Source organism: Chiloscyllium plagiosum, chromosome 32 (genome assembly GCF_004010195.1).
Source record: "Chiloscyllium plagiosum isolate BGI_BamShark_2017 chromosome 32, ASM401019v2, whole genome shotgun sequence".
NCBI lineage: Eukaryota > Metazoa > Chordata > Chondrichthyes > Orectolobiformes > Hemiscylliidae > Chiloscyllium > Chiloscyllium plagiosum.
In genome coordinates, this window is record NC_057741.1 from 37,543,227 (window position 1) to 37,556,097 (window position 12,871).

Sequence of the window (12,871 nt, forward strand, 5' to 3'; positions counted from 1 at the left end):
ATGCTGAGTGTCAAGATTTACTCAATTTAACAAGGACAAATGATTCAGTGCAAGGGTCGTTGGCAACTTGGGGCACACAGGGCCAGTTTCAGTTCATTCATGATTTGGAGATGCCGGTGTTGGACCGGGATGGACAAAGTTACCCACAGCTACCTGGACTACACCTCCTCCCATCCTGCCCCCTGTAAAAACGCCATCCCATTCTCCCAATTCCTTCGACTCCGCCGCATCTGCTCCCAGGAGGACCAGTTCCAAAAACGCACATCCCAGATGGCCTCCTTCTTCAAGGACCGCAATTTCCCCCCCGACGTGGTCGACGATGCCCTCCACCGCAACTCTTCCACTTCCTGATCCTCCGCCCTTGAACCCCGCCCCTCCAACCGCCACCAGGACAGAACCCCACTGGTCCTCACCTACCACCCCACCAATCTCCATGTACAGCGCATCATCCGCCGTCACTTCCGCCACCTCCAAACAGACCCCAGCACCAAAGATATATTTCCCTCCCCTCCCCTATCAGCTTTCCGTAGAGACCACTCCCTCCGCGACTCCCTTGTCAGACTCACACCCCCCACCGACCCAACCTCCACTCCCGGCACCTTCCCTTGCAACCGCAGGAGGTGCAACACTTGCGCAGTACTTACGAGGCACATATTTATATGTACAGAAACAGACACATACCACCACGTGAGGCCAGGGTGTTGCCATCGTATGAGAAGCTAAGACAGGAGGTGTCACTGCCAGGAGCATGTGCCTGTCGATTATGAAACTTCGCGGCTAGGAACTCTCCAACCACAAGGGATGAACTCGGGTTTCACCAGTTTCCTCATTTCCCCTCTCCCCAGCCTGTCTCAGTCAAATCCATCAAATTCAGCACCGCCTTCCTAACCTGCAATCTTCTTCCCGACCTCTCCGCCCCCACCCCAGTCTGACCTATCACCCTCACCTTGTCCTCTTTCCACCTATCACATTTCCGGCGCCCCTCCCCCAAGTCCCTCCTCCCTATCTTTTATCTTAGCCTGCTGGACCAACTTTCCTCATTCCTGAAGAAGGGCTAATGCCCGAAACGTCGATTCTCCTGTTCCCTAGATGCTGTCTGACCTGCTGCGCTTTTCCAGCAACACATTTCCATCTCTGATCTCCAGCGTCTGCAGACCTCACTTTCTCCTCAAAGTTAAAAATCACACAATACCAAGTTATAGTCCAACAGGTTTATTTGGAACCACAGCTTCCTGGTCCTTTGTCAGGTAGCTAGTGGAGCAGGATCATAAGACACAGAATTTATAGATACCTGATGAAGGGGCAGCGCTCCAAAAACTAGTGCTTCCAAATAAACCTGTTGAGCTATAACCTGGTGTTGTGTGCATTTTAATTCAATTCATTCAGACATGCTTTTGTTCCACCATTCAGTTAGATCAAGACTGATTCATATCATAACGACAGCTACTTCTATGCCTCCTTAACACACGTATGTCATCATATGATCCTCACATGCATGGGGACCATGCATAGTGTGGCAAAGTTTGCGGATGACACTAAGAAGAGTGGTAGAGCAAAGTGTGCAGAGGATTGAAGCTTTACAAAGGGTCACAGATAGTTTAAGTGCTTAGACAAAGTACTGGCAGACAGAGTACAATGTTAATAAATGTGAAGTCATCCATTTTGGTAGGAATAACATTAAAAAGGACTATTACTTGAATGGTAAGAAATTGCAGCACGCTGCTGTGTAGAGGGATCTGGGTGTCCCTCTGCATGAATCACAGAAAGCTGGTCTGTAGGTGCAACAGGTAATTAAAAAGGCAAATTTTGTCCTTCATTGCTAAAGGGAGTGAGTTTAAAAGCTGAGAGATTATGTTGCAGTTGTACAAGGTGTTGGTGAGGCCACACCTGGAGCACTGCCTGCAGTTTTGGTCTCCTTACTTGAGAAAGGATGTACTGACACTAGAAGGGGTATAGAGGAGGTTCGTTAGGTTGATTCTGGAGTTGAGGGGGTTGGCTTATAGGGACAGACTGAGTAGACTGGGATTATACTCATTGGAATTTAGAAGGAGGAGGTGAGATCTTATAGAAACATGTAAAACTATGAAGGGAATAGATAAGATAGAAGCAGGGAGGATGTTTCCACTGGCAGATGAAACTAGGATAAGAGGGTATAGCCTCAATATTAGGGGGAAGCAGATTTAGGATTGAATTGAGAAGGAACTTATTCACCCAGAGGGTTGTGAATCTGTGGAATTCCATGCCCAGTGAAGTCGTTGAGGTTTACTCATTGAATACTTTCAAAGCTAAGATAGATCATTTTTTGAGCAATGAAGGAATTAAGGATCATGGTGAGTGGACGGGTACGTGGAGCTGAAACCATGAAAAGATTATCCATGATCTTATTGAATGGCAGAGCAGGCTTGAAAGGTCAGATGGCCTACTCCTGCTCCTAGTTCTTATATTTTTATCATATTCTTGCCAAAAAAAACCCATTTCAGTGTGAAACTATCATTTGGCCCTTTGCGGAGACTCTTGTAGATTTCTGCTCCCTTTGCATGAACTGCAAAAGATATAGTAGCAGAATTAGGCCATTCGGCCCATCAAGTGTGCTCTGTCATTCGATCATGCTGATAGGATTTGAGAAACATTTCTCCTGCCTTCTCCCTGTAACACTTAATCCCTTAACTAACCAAGAATCTATCTAGTTCTATCTTAGATACACTCAATGACTTGACCTCCACAGGCCTCTGTGGCAATGAGTTTCACAGATTCACCCCATCTGTGGCTCGAGAAATTCCTCCTCATCTCAGTTCTAAAGGGTTATCCTTTCACTCTGAGCCTGTGCCCTTGAGTCCTAGTCTCTCCTACTGGTGGAAACACTTTGTCCACATCCACTCCATCCAAGCCTCTGAGTATTCCGTAAGTTTCAATCAGATCCCCCCCTCATCCTTCTAAACTTCATCGGATACAGACTCAAAGTTCTCAAGCATTCCCCAGTAACACACCCTTTATCCCCGGGATCATTCTTGTGAACCTCCTGTGGAACTGCTCCAATCCAGCACAACTTTCCTTAGATATAGGGCCCAAACTGCTCACAATATTCCAAATGCTGTCTATGACGTGAACATACAAACATACAAATTAGAAACTGGAGTAGGCCATTCAGCCCTTTGAACCTGCTTCAGTAATCAGGAAGATCATGGCTGATCTGGTTGTAACCTCCAATCCACATTCCTGTTGACTTCTGATAGATTTTTGTTAAGCTTAGGGGGTGAAAAGTTATCTCCCTCTACCTTCAAAATGTTTGAAGACTTTGCTTCCAGATAATAAGACTGCCTTATCTATGTCCTAAATTTTTAAGCAGTGACCCTTGTTCTGGAATCTTCCACAAGAGGAAACTTTCTCCTTACATCATCCAGTCAGGATCTTATACATTTCAATCAAGTAAACCTTTTACATTACCTGACATCACTCCTGAAAGGCTTGGCAGAAATTCAAGATCATGCCCTTTTCAGGAACACAAAAACATCTAAATTAGGAGTCATAGAGATGAGCACATGGAAACAGACCCTTTGGTCTAACTCTTTCATGCCGACCAGATATCCTAACCTAATCTAGTCCCATTTGCAAGCACCTGGCCCATATCCCTCTAAACCTTTCCTATTCATATACCCATCCAGATGTCTTTTAAATGTTGTCATTGTACCAGCCTCCAATACTTCCTCTGGCAGCTCATTCCACACTTGCACCACCCTTTGAGTGAAACGTTGCCCTTATTTCCCTTTTAAATATTTCCCCTCTCATCCTCAACCTATGCCCTCTAGTTCTGGATTACCCCAATCTAGGGAAAAGGTCTTTTCTATTCACCCTATCCATGCCCCTCATGATTTTATAAACCTCTATAAGGTCACCTCTCAGCCTCCGATGCTCCAGCCTATTCAGCCTCTCCCTATAGCCCTGGCAACATCCTTGCAAATCTCTTCTAAACCCTTTCAAGTTTCACAACATCCTTCCAATAGGAAGGAGACCAGAATGGCACGCAATATTCCAACAGTGGCCAAGCCAATGTCCTGTACAGCCGTAACATGACCTCCTAATTCCCATACTCAATACTCTGAACAATAAAGGAAAACATACTAAATGCCCTCTTCACTACCCTATCTACCTGGAATTCCACTTTCAAGGAGCTATGAATCTGCACTCCAAAGTCTCTTTGTTCAGCAACACTCCCCAGGACGTTACCATTAAGTGTATAAGTTCTGCCCTGATTTGCCTTTCCAAAATGCAGCACCTTACATTTATCTAAATTAAACTCAGCCCATTGGCCCATCTAATCAAGATCCTGTTGTAATCTGAGGTAACCTTCTTCGCTGTCCACTACACCTCCAATTTTGGTGTCATCTGCAAAATTACTAACTATACCTCCTGTGTTCACATCCAAATCATTTATATAAATAATGAAAAGTAATGGACCCAGCACCGATTCTTGTGGCACTCCATGGGTCACAGGCCTTAAGTCTGAAAGGTAACCCACAACCACCACCATCTGTCTTCTACCTTTGAGCCAGTTCTGTATCCAAATGGCTAGTTCTCCCTGTATTCCATGTGATCTAACCTTGCTAACCAGTCTCCCATGGGGAATCTTGTTGAATGCCTTACTGAAGTCCATATAGATCACATCCACCGCTCTACCCTCATCATCTGCCACCTTGGGGTGGCACAGTGACTCAGTGGTTAGCACTGCTTCCTCACACCACCAGGTCCCAGGTTCAATTCCAGCCTCGGGCAACTATCTGTGTGGAGTTTGCACATTCTCCCCGTGTCTGCGTGGGTTTCTTCCGGGTGCTCCGGTTTCCTCCCACAGTCCAAAGATGTGCAGGTTAGGTAAATTGGCCATGCTAAATTGCCCATAGTGTTAGGTGATTTAGTCAGAGGGAAATGGGTCTGGATGGGTTACTCTTTGGAGGGTCGGTGTAGACTGGTTGCGCCTGTTTCCACACTGTAGGGAATCTGGTCTGATCTGATCAGTTCTCTTTGCTACTCCTTCAAAAAATTCAATCAAGTTCATGAGGCGTGATTTCCCACGCACAAAGCCATGCTGACTATCCCTAATCAGTCCTTGTCTTTCCAAATACATGTAAATCCTGTCCTTCAGAATTCACTCCAATAGATTGCCCACCACCGAGGTCAGGCTCACTGGTCTCTCGCTCCCTTGCTTGTCCTTACCACCTTTCTTAAATAGTGGCACCACGTTTGCCAACCTCCAGTCTTTGGCCACCTCACCTGTGACTATCGATGATACAAATATCTTATCAAGGGTCCCAGCAATCACTTTCCTACTTCCCACAGAGTTCTCGGGTACACCTGATCAGGTCCAGGGGATTTATCCACTTCTGTGTTTCAAGACATCCAGCTCTTGCTCCTCTGCAATATAGACATTTTTCAAGATGTCACCATCTATTTCCCCACATTCAATATCTTCCATGTCCTTCTGCACAGCAAAGGCTGATGCAAAATACTTGTTTTGTATCTCCCCCATCTCCTGCGGCTCCACACATAGGCTGCCTTGCTAATCGTTGAGAGGCCCTATTCTATCCCTAGTTACCCTTTTGTCCTTAATGTATTTATAAAATGCCTTTGAATTCTCCTTAACCCTATTTGCTAAAGCTGTCTCAAGTCCCCTATTTGTCCTTCTTGATTTCCCTCCTAAGTATACTCCTACTGCCTTTATATTCTCAGGATTCACTCGAACTCTGCTGTCTACACCTGACATATGCTTCCTTCTTTTCTTAACCAAACAATCAATTTCTCTAGTCATCCAGCATTCCCTATACCTACCAGCCTTTCTTTTCACCCTAACAGGAACATACTGTCTCTGGACTCTTGTTATCTCATTCCTGAAGGCTTCCCATTTTCCAGCTGTTCCTTTAGATTAGATTAGATTATTAGATTAGATTACGTTACAGTGTGGAAACAGCCCCTTCGGCCCAACAAGTCCACACCGGCCCGCCAAAGCGCAACCCACCCATACCCCTACATTTACCCCTTACTTAACACTACGGGCAATTTAGCATGGCCAATTCACCTGACCTGCACATCTTTGGACTGTGGGAGGAAACCGGAGCACCCAGAGGAAACCCAAGCAGGCACGGGGAGAATGTGCAAACTCCACACAGTCAGTCGCCTGAGGCGGGAATTGAACCCGGGTCTCTGGCGCTATGAGGCAGCAGTGCTAACCACTGTGCCACCGTGCTGCCCACAACCTGCAAACATCTGCCCCCAATCAACTTTTGAAAATTCTTGCCTAATGTCATCAAAATTGGCCTTCCTCTAATTTAGAACTTTAACTTTAGATCCGATCTATTCTTTTCCATCACTATTTTAAAACTAATAGAAATATGGTTGCTGGGCCCAATGTGCTCCCCCACTGACAATTGAGTCACCTGCTCTGCCTTATTTCCCAAGAATAGGCCATGTTTTGCACCATCCGGATACTGACTCAGAAAACTTTCTTGTACACACTTAACAAATTCCTCTCCAGCTAAGCCTTTTCACTATGGCAGTCCCATTCCATGTTGGGAAAGTTAAAATCCCCTGCCATGACTACCCTATTATTCTTACAGATAACTGAGATCTCTTTACAATTTTGTTTCTCAATTTCCCGCTGACTGTTGGGGGGGTCTATAATACAATCCCAATAAGGTGATCATCCCTTTCTTGTTTCTCAGAGCCACCCAAATTACGTTCCTAGACATATTTCCAGGAATACACCCAAATTACGTTCCTAGACATATTTCCAGGAATATCCTCCCTAAATACAGCCATAATGCTATCCCTTATCAAAAACGCCACTGCCCTTCCTCTCTTGACCCTACCCCCCCACCTCCGCCACTTCTATCCTTCCTATTGCATTTGTATCCTTCGACATTAAGCTGCCAGTTCTGTCCATCCCTGAGCCATGTCTCTGTAATTTCTATGATACCCCAGTCCCACGTTCCTAACCATGCCCTGAGTTAATCTGCCTTCCTTGTTAGACCTCTTGCATTGAAGTAAATACAGTTTAATTTATCAGTCCTACCTTGCTCTCTGCTTTGTCCCTGCCTGCCCTGACTCTTTGACTTGCTTCTTGTCTCAACTATACCAGTCTCAGATAGATCTCTTTCCTCACTATCTCCCTGGGTCTCTCTCTCTCTCATACACTTACACTGACCATGTGGTGTCTGCCTTTGTCTCTCTTCCTCTTTTTAAAGTGTCGTTGTTTTGATTTTTCCCCCCCAAAGTTCCATAACAATGCAACTGCTTAGAAAACAGGAATTACTGCTCCTGGAATTCAAAGAAATCAGCACCAACACCTAAAATACCTCAAAAAGGAGCAGTTCTTACAGCCATAACCTTTTCCCTTCCTCCATCTTGGATTACCCAGAATCCTTTTTTGAAAGCCATTCGGCCCCTCAATCCTGGCTGATTTCATTGTGGTCTGAACTCCATTTGACTGCTTCCCTTCTCCTCCCATGAACCTTGACTCCCTTGTAAGTCGAAACACTAACTAAGAAACACAAGCAATGCAAGTTTATCAGTGAAACATACAATATTTTCTTCTCATCAATGAATATTCTCTAATACAGTAATGTATCAGCAATCCATAGAAGTAATTATTTGTTACCATTCAAATTCATTAAAAATATATAAATGTTTACACTGTTGCTAGATTTTCTTTATGCAATTTGTATTAAGCATAAAAGTATGCAGAACTGAAAATCAAATGTCCAATCAAATCACTGACTTTTAATGATTGCTAATCTGCAATGAGAAGTATGAAGGAACTGTGCGTATTTCACAGAAAACAAATGGTGATTACAAATAACAAAATCAATTACAAAAAAACAAATAACATTTAGAATTGTTGTTCCACTGATAAGTGGAAGTTAGCTTTATAAGTTGCATTGAGTTGGTCATAATCTTACCTGAACTGGTGTAATGTCATAGTGTTGTGGGCCTGGAGACAGGAGAGTACTAGGAACATTGAACACAGAATCACGGTTCACCAAAGACATAAAGGGAGCATATCCATCTGCAAAAAGGAATTCATGTTACTAGGGTTTTTTTTTTATCTTTACCCAATTAACAAATTGGTTACAAACCTACATCATTCAGAGTCTCAAGGACTGAGAAAATACTGCATGGTTGCTTCTCAAAATCTTGCAAACAAATCTTCAAACAAATAATGTTAACAGTGAATGTAGATGTGGAGGTGATGGTCTAGTGGTGCTATCGTTGGACTTTTAATCCAGAGATCCACATAACATTTTGGGGACCGAGGCTCAAGTCCCGTCATGGCAGATGGTGGAATGTGAATTCAATAAATATGTCTAATTAAGAATCTAACGATGACCACGAATCCACTGCCAATTGTCGGGAAAAGCCCATCTGATTCACTAATGCCCTTTAGGGAAGGAAACTGCCATCCTGGTCTGGTCTACATGTGAGCAGATGGTTGACTCTTAACTGACCTCTAGGCAATTAGGGATGGGCAATAAATGCTGGCCTGCCTAATGATGCCCACATCCCATGAAAGAATAAACAAAAAAAAATGAACTGTACAATGTTGTGTCGATCATGACACCAAATTAAATTAATCTCTTCTGCCAGGTCTCAATCTATTTCCTTGCACATAGATGTGCTTATGTAAAAGTCCCTTAAACACCCCTATCGTATCTGCATCCACCTGGGATGGGACCATTCACCGCCGCCGATTAGCCACTGCCCTTTCACCACCGAGGACGCTTAGCCACCGCCCATTGGCCACTGAAGACGATTCACCACCGCAAGTATTTGTAACTCATTTTATATTTAAACCAATAAAATGATATTTATTTTACCTCTTTTTTTATCAATATGTAGTATGTAGTTGTATAAATAAAGGGGACTGAGAAGTATGAAAGAACAGGCGGGAGGGAAAACAATCAGTACATATATATATATTTCCAGTGGTGAATAGTCTCCAGAGGTCAAAGTGGAGAAACGCTGGTGGAGAACCGGCAATGGCTAATCATTGGCGGTGAATCTGCCATGGTGAATCGTCACCAACCTGCATCCACTACCACCCCTGGCAGCATGTCCCAGACCCCTACCACTCTCTGTGTAAAAAACTTGCCCTCACATCTCCTTCGAACTTTTCCCCTCTCACCTTAAGTGCATGTCCCTAAAATTAGACATTTCAACTTTCGGAGAAAGATTCTGACCATCAACCTTATCTAACCGTAATGTTATTCATATACACAGAATCCCTACAGTATGAAAACAGACCATAAAGCCCATTGAATCGACATCCACCCTTCAGAGGACATCACACCTACTACCCTTCCCACTACCTCTGCATTTCCCATGGCTAACCCACCTAGCCTGCACATCCCTGAACACTATGGGGTAATGTAGCATGGCCAATCTACCTAACCTGCATATCTTTGGTCTGTGGGAGGAAACTGGAGCACCCGGAGGAAACCCACACAGACACGGGGAGAATGTACAAATTCCACACAGACAGTCACCCAAGGCTGGAATTGAACTCAGGTCCCTGATGCAGGGAAGCAGCAGCGCTAGCTACTGTGCCGCCCTGTTGATAATTAAAAATCTATTGCTGTCCCTACTTGCTCATTAACCTGACAGAGAATTTTCAGGCACATACGGGTGGTTAGGTGAGAAGTTTTGAATTTTCAGGGATAATTAGATTAGATTCCCTATAATGTGGAAACAGGCCTTTCAGCCCAAGAAGTTCTACAATGACTCTCTGAAGATCAACCCATTCAGACCCATCTCCCTCTGACTAATGCACCTAACACAATGGGCAATTTAGAATGGCCAATCCACCTGGCCTGCACATCTTTGGATGGTGGGAGGAAATCCACGCAGACACAGGGAGAATCTGCAAACGCCACACAGTCAGTCGCCCAAGGCTGGAATCGAACCCAGGTCCCTGGCACTGTGAGACAGCAGTGCTAACCACTGAGCCACCACACTGCCCTAAAGCAAGGTGAGAGAATTTGAAAGGCACATGCGGTGAATCCTGCCCTCCCAGTGAGAAGCTGCGCTTGGTACAAGTGAAACTTACTGAACTTGTGCTACAATGTGGTAACCTTGCACTAATTTGATCCCATTAACATAGAACGATGTCCTCCAATAATAAATCCAAAACACTGTGGATGCTGGGAATCTGAAACAAACACAGAGTGCTGGCGAAACTCAACAGGTCTGGCCAACACTTCTGGAAAGAGAAACAGAGTTAACGTTTTGGATTCTGTATGCATTTTCTTCAGAATGTCTTGTAGTGCTGAATAGAAGCAGGAGGAGAATAAAATTAATGGTAAAGAGGAAGATACTGAGCGGACTATTCAAAATGTTGATGAAAGAAGTGGATTTTTATAAAGGTCTTAAAGAAGATGTTGTCTGTCTTTCCGTGCTAGCCCTTGTACCTCTGCTACAGAATTCTGCTCACTGTAGTCCTAAACAACAACGCAATAGCCTAGGCGGACTTTCAGGTAGTAGTGCCACACTGTTGGAGGTACCAACCCAACCAATGCTTAAAATTCAAATGAAATGTCAAACTGAATCTTGAGCTGAGTTTGGAGAGGTAAGGATTAATCAGGGATAGTCAGAATGACTTTGTCAAAGGGAGATTGCACCTGACAAACCTGATGGAGTTTTTTTGCGGATGTGATTAGGTGTGTAGATGAGGGTAGTGTGGTTGAAGTGGTCTACATGGACTCCAGGAAGGCTTTTCACGGGTCTTGCATGAGAACTCAGTCAAGACAGCAAGAGACTTTGGAATCCAGGACAAATTGGTCAAATGGATCCAAAATTGGCTTCAAGGTGGGAGGGAGAGGGTAATGGTCAAAGGTTGATTTTGTAACTAGAAGCCTGTACCCAATGGTGTTCTGCAGGGTTTCTTTCTGTTTATTTGGTACATTTGTGATATGAACATGAACATTGATGGTTTTATTAGTAATTTGCAGATGACACTAAAATAGGTGATGTGGCAAATAATGAGGAGGAAAGCCTTATACTACAGGAGGATGTAGATGGGCTGGTCAGATGGACTGAACAGTGGCAAATGTTGGAATCTAGGAGGTACAGAAGATCAGAGGGACCTCGGTGTGCATGTCCATAGATCCTTGAAGGCAACAGGACAGGTAGAGAAGAAGGCATATAGGGTATTTGCCTTTATTAGTTAAGGCATTGAATACAAGAGCAAGGAGTTGTATGTAACATTAATTAGGCCATCAGGCATGAAATGATTTAAGTTTCTGGTATAATTGCCACAGAGAATTAACACAGATATTTTTGGTTTATAAAGGGGTGAAAATTGAGAAACATAAATCCCTTTGGCGAAAGAGAACTGAAAATTCAACTTAAACAGGAAGTGATCAGAGAGGGTGGAGATGGAAGAAGTTTCTTTACAGGAAGTTGAGTATGAAATACTTTACCACCAGGCAATAGTTAGGGCACAAGCTATTGCATCTTCATGATAAAATCAAATGAATGCTGAAGAACTTGCAAATATTTGTCAGTAAAGAGAGAATGAACATTGGGATTAATTTTCGGTAGCTATAGTAAACAGAGCTGGCTAAGACATGATGGACTGAATGACGTCCTTCAGAGCTGTGAACATTTATATTTCTCATCCAGTAAAGATGTAAAGTTAGAAATGTTGCAGCAAGCACTCAGCCAGGTCACCTGCACTTATGTTACTACTTTTCATTTAAGGCAGGAAGTTTAAAGATCTGTTTCATCTGACAAGTAATTTCAGTCACTTCCCTGGAGTGAGAAATCACAAATATTTCTTTAAATTTACCCTTTTCAGCTGAGGCCTACAAGTTACAAATCCAGTTTCTTACATTCTCAAAATGAAAAGAATTAACAAGAGCTGAACATGCCCAATAGGTCATTCAACATGTGTAAATAAAGTTGTGAATTATCTTTGGGCAACTAGAGGGCATAGATTTAGGGTGAGAGGGGAAAGATTTAAAAGGGACCTAAAGGGCAACTTTTTCACACAGAGGGTGGTGCATGTATGGAATGAGCTGCCAGAGGATGTGGTGGAGGCTGGTACAATTACAACATTTAAAAGGCATTTGGATGGATATTTGAATAGGAAGGGTTTAGAGGGATATGGGCCAAGTGCGACTACATTAATTTAGGATATCTGGTTGGCATAGATGATTAGATTCGTCACAGTGTGGAAACAGGCCCTTCAGCCCAACAAGTCCACACTGACCCGCTGAAGCACAACCCACACAGACCCCGTTCTCCTACATTTACCCCTTCGACTAACACTATGGGCAATTTAGCATGGCCAATTCACCTAACCTGTACATTTTTGGACTGTGGGAGGAAACTGGAGCACCCGGAGGAAACCCACGCAGCGAATGTGCAAACTCCACACAGTCAGTCGCCTGAGGCGGGAATTGAACCTGGGTCTTTGGCGCTGTGAGGCAGCTGTGCTAACCACTGTGCCACCGTGCCACCACGTTGGACCAAAGGGTCTGTTTCCATACTGCAACAGCATTATCACACTATAAATACAGTTATCAACACACACAACACCCTATGTTGTGTTTTGCCAGCAATTTTTGTTTCCATTTCCAATGTTAACACATTTCCTTCTGTCATTTATAAAATACTTGCTATCCTCAGACTTGAATAAAACCTGTACCTGGCAGCCTCCAGGAAAGACAAACCACAAGGTAACCATCCACACAAATTAAAAACAAAATCACAAATTGCTGGAAAAAATGTTCTGAAGAAGGGTCACTGTACCCAAAACATTAACTCTACTTTCTCCCCACACAGACAAAGCGAGGACTGTACATACTGGAGATCAGAGGCAAAAAGT

General features: G+C 43.8%; 1 protein-coding gene across 3 annotated transcripts in view; it reads right to left on the minus strand.

The window, feature by feature from the left end:
- Positions 1-12,871, minus strand: part of stpg2 (sperm-tail PG-rich repeat containing 2) — a 338,448-nt gene that overhangs the window by 322,476 nt on the left and 3,101 nt on the right. For all 3 annotated transcript variants that reach the window (XR_006309111.1, XM_043674438.1, XM_043674437.1), the window contains exon 2: positions 7,947-8,053. Coding sequence is in view for 2 of the 3 variants with exons in the window: in XM_043674438.1 (XP_043530373.1) it covers positions 7,947-8,053 (107 nt within the window). In the remaining variant the exon portion in view is untranslated. The remainder of the gene's footprint in view (positions 1-7,946; positions 8,054-12,871) is intronic.